The sequence below is a fragment of the Sebastes umbrosus genome, chromosome 17 (genome assembly GCF_015220745.1).
Source record: "Sebastes umbrosus isolate fSebUmb1 chromosome 17, fSebUmb1.pri, whole genome shotgun sequence".
NCBI classification, from domain to species: domain Eukaryota; kingdom Metazoa; phylum Chordata; class Actinopteri; order Perciformes; family Sebastidae; genus Sebastes; species Sebastes umbrosus.
This window is the reverse complement of record NC_051285.1, coordinates 16,501,360-16,508,720: the sequence shown is the minus strand read 5'-3', so window position 1 is coordinate 16,508,720 and position 7,361 is coordinate 16,501,360. Positions and strand designations below refer to the sequence as shown.

The 7,361-nt window shown below is 41.4% G+C and overlaps 1 protein-coding gene across 1 annotated transcript; it reads left to right on the top strand.

The window, feature by feature from the left end:
- Positions 1-67: 67 nt before the first annotated feature.
- On the top strand, positions 68-7,087 carry si:dkey-251i10.1 (uncharacterized protein LOC100038774 homolog). The gene is given in 14 exon segments (XM_037749174.1): positions 68-153; positions 470-491; positions 4,736-4,915; positions 5,733-5,780; positions 5,782-5,839; positions 5,842-6,071; positions 6,073-6,102; positions 6,104-6,193; positions 6,195-6,222; positions 6,320-6,390; positions 6,392-6,448; positions 6,450-6,462; positions 6,632-6,757; positions 6,760-7,087. Coding segments are annotated over 14 exon segments (1,071 nt in total). The 3' UTR covers positions 6,792-7,087.
- The last annotated feature ends 274 nt before the right edge of the window (positions 7,088-7,361 follow it).

Sequence of the window (7,361 nt, the reverse complement as noted above, 5' to 3'; positions counted from 1 at the left end):
AGACTGCATGGCGCATCTCTGTTAAAGACTCACTGTGATTGGCCACCTGAGCAGACTGGATATGACCATGGGGGTGTTAGAATATTTCCTGTGTGAGAACAGCTGGGCTGTTTCAGCCATTAGTTCAAGGATCAACATGATGGACAACACAAGGTGTGACTGCATTAAAAAGTCAATTATGTTTAGAGGGGATTATATATTTGTAGCATAGCAACAGAATTATTATCACTCACTAATCCACTTAATTAACCCAACTGTTTTTATTGTGTTTTAATGGTTTTAAAGGCTGACTGTGTTCAAAGCAAATCTCCATTAATGAACAGTAATAGCTTTGACCTTCACACTAAACTTATAATATTGAGTTTTTTTACCCGTATACTGAGCTGCTTTTGGAGCTGCCTCCTTTTTTCCCATTTGGACCCATCTGATGTGTCTGGTTATAAATATTGGTTTGTTTTTCCCCCCACAGGTGCATTTATGTGTCTGCTGAGGTGAGCTTAAATGTAAAATTAAATATGCTCCCTCCTCTGCAGCCCCAGAGCCTTTTTCATTCATATCAGCTTACAGCAGGACTGGGACTGTGAAATCTCTACTTGTTCCACTGCTGCAGCCGACCTGTGGGTGGAAAGGGTTGGTCCAGAAGGGATGACATGCACAGTCACCTGCAACACTGAGACATCCTATGTTTGTTTATCCAAACAAACAGTTTCATTGTACAGATAGAGTACAGTAAAGGCTTCTATTCTCTCCTAGGATGTAATCACAAAACTAAATAAAGTTAGGACTTTGATCACACAGCAGCTGTCATATTTGCTTGCGCCTTGTGAAGGTTTTGGTTAAAAGGTGCTCAATATGAAATTCAGAGCATAATGCCCCCACAGGCTCTCAACATGGCGACGGCAGAGCCAACAGCACGAAATTACAAACAACGGCAACAGTGCTGACAGCGCTAACAGTGAAAGCCTGTGGGCTGGAGGGGAACCGGAGCGCGGGTACTAACCTCTTTATACATTCATAGTCGGGACGGTAACTGCCGTATGAGCACAGAGAGAGCGGCGGTGATTAGCCAGCCAGTGGGGAACAGAGACTCACTATAACGGCTTGGCTATGTAAACAAAGCACAGAGAAGCTCGGAGATTACAACATGCACAAAAGGAGAGTGACTTCATTCTCTGCTCAGGTAGACATCACTCCTCTGTATCTTTACATTGTAATTAGTTGTTTGCTGCTATATTAAAGGTACAGTGTGTAGGATTTGGTGTCATCTAGTGGTGTGGTTGCAGTTTGCAACCAACTGAATACCAGTCCGCTCACTCCTCCTTTCGAAGACTGGCGGAACACTGTTAATAAAATGACTCAACTTAGTTTCAGGTGATTATAATACTAATGAAAACATAGTTCTAAATATTATATTCCCTTTCTGCTAATAGATCCCCCAAAATGTTACACACTGTTCCTTTAATGCTCCGTAGCCTATATAGAAATCAGATTAATTGCAGATCAGATATATTTTTCCCTTTAAGGTAATTTATAGATGTTTGTTTGAATCATTTCTATGGAGTTACCCAATTTACAGTAAAAATACTGCACTCAAAATATGATTAAATGAACCCGCCGCTGCCTCTCACTGAAAGAAAACAAAAGCAACGTGCAAAAGTGTATGCCATTGACCTGCTGTCCTCACTCTAATTAAAAGGGATTAGTGGATTAATTTACACCTCCTGTTCAGTGGCAACAGTAAGAAATACAAGTGACCAGTGACTGTCATTAAAATGCACATCTAACCAAACAAGAACACAGCAATGCGTGTAAAAAGGCACTGTTATCAACAGTAACCATGGCAGCACAAGGAGACCTTTCACTGCACTCAGACTAAACCTTGCTGCCTTTAGTAAAGCTAAGTCAGATTTTGGTCTTCTCCTATACTCCAGCTTCAGTAGCTGGTCTATAGCAAGATTCCTCATAGGAGGTTTGACGCTGACTGCACGGCATCACAGCAGCTCCTCCATGTGGTCAACCCTGTGCATTAGATAAGACATACAGTTCCTGTAAGTTATACAGACTCCAACAATGTGAGCACTGGCTCATTACTGTGAGAAAAATGTGTTTACTGTACAGCTAGGTTTGAATCACAACAGTCTTATCTGAGTTTTGTGTGGTCACATTAAACATATACTGTATAATAAGCTTATAAACGAGGCCCTGAAGACAACTGTATACAACCGCTGACATTTAATGAGGATATTTTGCTTTCAGTTCCAGCTTGAAATAAAACACAAGTAGTTTTTAAAACTGTCACAGAAACACATGATTACCTAAAAACACAATGTCACAACATTGAGACCTTGAGGGCAACAGGAAGTCAGCAATATGTCGTACTACATCGGCCTTTTGGATCATGGAAATAATGGATGGCACATTCACATTTGTTTTTTCAGATAGATAGATGGATAGGCAAGGCAGCTTTATTAGAGGAGTGAGCGGAGGGGTATTCAGTTGGTTTATAGATGGATGGATGGATGATGGATGGATGGATGGATGGATAGATAGATAGATATAAAGATAGATAGATAGATGGATAGACGGATAGACGGATAGACAGATGGATAGAAGGATAGATAGATAGATAGATGGGGCAGCAGTTCAGTCTGTAGGGACTTGGCTTGGGAACTGGAGGGTCGCCGGTTCAAGTCCATACAGACTGTGGACTGATAGCTAGAAAGGGGCCAGTTCACCTCCTGGGCACTGCCAGGGTGCCCTTGAGCAAGGCACCGGACCCCCCAACTGCTCCCCAGGCAGCTATATAGTAGCTGCCCACTTCTCCTAATACTAAGATAAGATAAGATAAGATACTCCTTTATTAGTCTGCAGTGGGGAAAATTTGCAGTGTACAGCAGCAAAGGGGATAGTGCAAAAAACAAGATGCATAAGCTAACACAGTAAAAAAAGAGCTAAACAAAGTACAACAACATATGAACCATTTAAATAGAAGGAAGTATAAAAATAGGAGCAGTATATACAGTTTTGACAATAAACAGACTATTAACAAAATTGCACAAGTGGAAAATGATATTGCACAGTGAGAATGAAATGAAATTCCATTGAGATGGGTTAAATGCAGAGAGTACATTTCCCAGGTACTGTGTACAATGTATGACAATAAATGCTGATTTACATTTACACTTATATAGATAGATATATTTTTGAAAGCTTATTTGTAAACTTGTGTCCCCCTGCATGCAGTAGGTCTATATGGAGTTCTGTTCATCAGCTAAATAAAGAGAAAGACATTAAGTCTCCTGCTGCCCTCTAGTGGACAATTTTGATCAAGCCTAAACTGGCTGAATGAGACTTTTATTTTGGAATTTTGGCACATATGCAGCACTTGTCACCTACGTCATCTATGATACATACTAATACCAATTAGCTTTCACCCAAAAAAAAAAAAAAAACAGAGCTAGTATTTCAACAGGTGAGCTTTCAGCAGAGCAGGTGCAAGCAAGTGACAGTATGTTGCTCAAGAACATTTCTATAAATGGGCTGGGTTATATAAGACATGTTCATTCAGAGGGATGCACCTCACTGGAAAGCAACCATACAATATTATTTATTCTCTGAGTGTTGAGAGATGAATTGTGACGATTCAAAGCGCTTAAAAGGGTGTTGATTGTTTGTTGATTGTTTGTTAAGTGCGGGCATATCCTGGTTCACATTCAGTCACAATGTGGTGAGACGTACATGGGCTTATGGGGAATGTTGTTTAAAATGACTGCATGATTTAATATGAACTCAAACGTAATTATAAATAATTTGTGTTTAAATAAATAATTAAAAATAGTAATTAAATAAAATAATACAGTACACATGTACATATTACCTTTGTATTAAGGCAAAGGCTATGGCAGCAGTGGGAACTTGCTTATTTGCATTTAACATGAGGCATTTAGTAGGAATGTGTGTATTAACTTAAATAAGGATTAATGAATTTTGCAAAGTCTCAAATTTTTTAAAAAAATTTTTATTTATACTTATTTTGTAATAATGTGTATTTTTCTCTATTTCAAAGGTTTTTCACCTAATGACTAATGGCTAATAATAATAATTCCAAAATGAACTGAACTTTCAACTCAACCTTCAACATAAAGGAGGGGAAAAAGGAAAAGCTGTTTATCATTGAGCGGATTCCAGTTAAAGATCTTCGAGTGGATGTTTCAATCTCTCTCAAGTTGGGATACTGCACATATTTAAACAATAACTTGACAGTAGTTACTATGTAGTTAGTAATTATGCTGTGTAGGCCTATAGGCCTCACTTGAGTCCTTGAAAGCTCTGTAGGCTACGACCCTGTGACTTTGCCCCCTGCATTAAGAGCACATACATGTACATGTCGAAGCTTAGCTGCTGTTCTCATTGTCTGTGGGCGTGACTGTGAGCCAAAGAGGCAAATAAGAACAAGTCTACGCTGTAACTCATTTGCTTTTTCCGTCTAAATTTAGTTACTTCACGTGTATTTTATAATATATCAGGATTTACTCGCCCAAGGCTACTAAAAATGACGCAGTGACGTCATCACTATCTCTGCCGTTTAATTGGGCAGAGAGCCCGCGTGACGTGGGAGGGATTGGCCAACATCCTCAAATCACAGGTCTCGCATTATCTCGCGAGCTATTGTGTTATATAATCTGCAACGCGGCTATACAATCGGCCATTTCGTCGTGCAGGCCATCAGCTGTAGAGGGAAGTGGGGGTTATATCTACGAGTTTACTGGTTTATCTGAAAGGGCACATCAAGAAAACATCGCACCATGAATGGACAGCTGTATCGTTCGCCAAGGATTTCCTGGCTGGTGGCATCTCCGCTGCCATCTCCAAGACAGCCGTCGCGCCCATCGAGAGAGTGAAGCTGCTCCTTCAGGTAAAGACTGCGTTAGCCGGCTAGCTGGTGTGTGATCTTGCTAGCTGCCATTGAGACAAGTTAAACACGTAATTCTGTGCCGGTTGGCCATCACGTATCCACACACTCAGAGCTTCACACAGCTCAGTAGCATCTGATAATATAGAATTGATGAAAGTTTAGAGAGCGGTGAGTTAAAGGATTTAAGGTCACCATTGGGATGTGGAATGACCTACACGTTGCTAACGTTAGCTTCCCACGTTAACCTTAGCTTGCGCAGCGTTAGCTAACGAAGGACAAACCGCTTGTACTGATAACGGGGACATTGTGTACAAATAGATGACAACACCTCTGATTTAGTTTAAAACTCTACTTTTTCATAGGCAGTTAAAAGAAGACATCATGTCAGTTATATTTGAGCTTTAATTGACAATGAAATATTTCCGGTGGCCTCTTAGCTAGCGGTGAGCGAGATGACTGAATGGAGGCCATCATTCACAGCCGGGTCAACTAGTTATACATAATTTTCTGTTTAACCTGCACAATGTCATTATTTCTAAACTGTTGTATACTGACTCCTGATTGTTTTTACCTAATTATGTTAAAATAATTAAAAAAAATTCTCAAATAAAATAATGGTTGGTAGATAAGACGCAGCACTAGCAGCTATAATGATTGATTGCTAATCAATAATGCTGTGCAGATTGCACTTGCAACTTTTACAGGATTAACATGCACCAAGGTCACAACAAGGAGACCTTGTGATTGTCTTGTGCACTACACTTTAATGAGCTTCCCTATTTTAACCCAACTTTTCTTTTCTCATTCATTTTTCCAGGTCCAGCATGCCAGTAAGCAGATCACCGTGGATATGCAGTACAAGGGTTATCATGGACTGCGTCACCCGTATCCCCAAGGAGCAAGGGTTCCTTTCCTTCTGGAGAGGTACCTTGCCAATGTCATCAGATACTTTCCCCACCAGGCCCTCAACTTCGCCTTCAAGGACAAGTACAAGAAGATCTTCCTTGATGGCGTTGACAAGCGCACCCAGTTCTGGAGGTACTTCGCCGGTAACCTGGCCTCCGGTGGCGCCGCCGGAGCCACCTCTCTCTGCTTTGTGTACCCCCTCGACTTCGCCCGTACCCGTCTGGCCGCTGATGTGGGAAAAGCTGGAGACCGGCAGAGAGTTCAACGGTCTCGGTGACTGGCCTGGTTAAGATCTTTAAGTCTGATGGCCTGAAAGGTCTGTACCAGGGTTTCAACGTGTCAGTGCAGGGCATCATCATCTACAGGGCTGCATTACTTCGGCGTGTATGACACAGCTAAGGGTATGTTGATTTTTACATTGACATATGCTTGCAGACCAGCCTCCTCAGTGGTCCTCTTCTAGATTTGTAATTTTTTTTTCCCCCTCTATATTTAAAGGTATGCTTCCAGACTCCAAGAAATCCAGCATATTGGTGAGCTGGATGATTGCACAGAGTGTGACAGCTGTTTGCTGGCCTGACCTCATACCCCTTCGACACTGTCCGTAGACGTATGATGATGCAGTCCAGGTCGCAAAGGAGGTGGTTTATTTGTATTGTATACTCGCATATACAACTGTAACTACATTACTGTGTTAAGTTGCTTGAATACGTAGTTGATGGACTAAATGCACCGTAGACATAGAACTCTTTTTTTTTTTTTACCTGCATTATCTAACTTCTGTTTTGTTTTGTTTTTTACCTTCCTCAGCGGACATTATGTTACAGCCGGACCATGGACTGCTGTGCGTAAGATCGCACGCGATTGAGGGCGGCAAGGCTTTCTTCAAGGGAGCCTGGTCAACGTGCTCCGAGGCAATGGGCGGCGCCTTCGTGCTGGGTTGTACGATGAGCTGAAGAAAGTCATGTAATTTGTCATATTGTCACACACTGCCAAATTTGGCTAATAACTCCCCCATCGTATAACTCTCCATTTCCTATGGACTTAGCATTCTGCCTTAGTTATGGGAACAAACTTTAGGGGCTACACACACCTAGCTGTGGGCGATGGCTGTACGTTGTGCATCTTTATGATTTTAAACGTTCCACATCCTCTTTACCAATGTCATTCCTGTTGTTAAAGAAATCTGATACCTCCTCCTCCTGTCATTCACTAGGTTTGTATTGTCCCAACTTGAATAAATTTATTCTGGGGAAACAAACTAAAGCAATTGATGTCAACTGTTTCCTCCACTGTTCCACTGCATGAGTGAGCTCTCACTGGATAATGAAATGCACGAAGTGGATTACACTCAACTGCTATATTTACTCACGCTTATCTCCTCCTGAGCCTTCCTGGTTTTGACCGTGGTCACTACTGGGATTGTAGGGTAGAACACCTGAGCGTTAGCTCCTTATAAGAAAGGCTCCTGATAGTCAGCAGCAGATGATGCATTTTATGCTTGTTAATTTGTGGTGATTAAAAAAAAAAAGTTACGGCT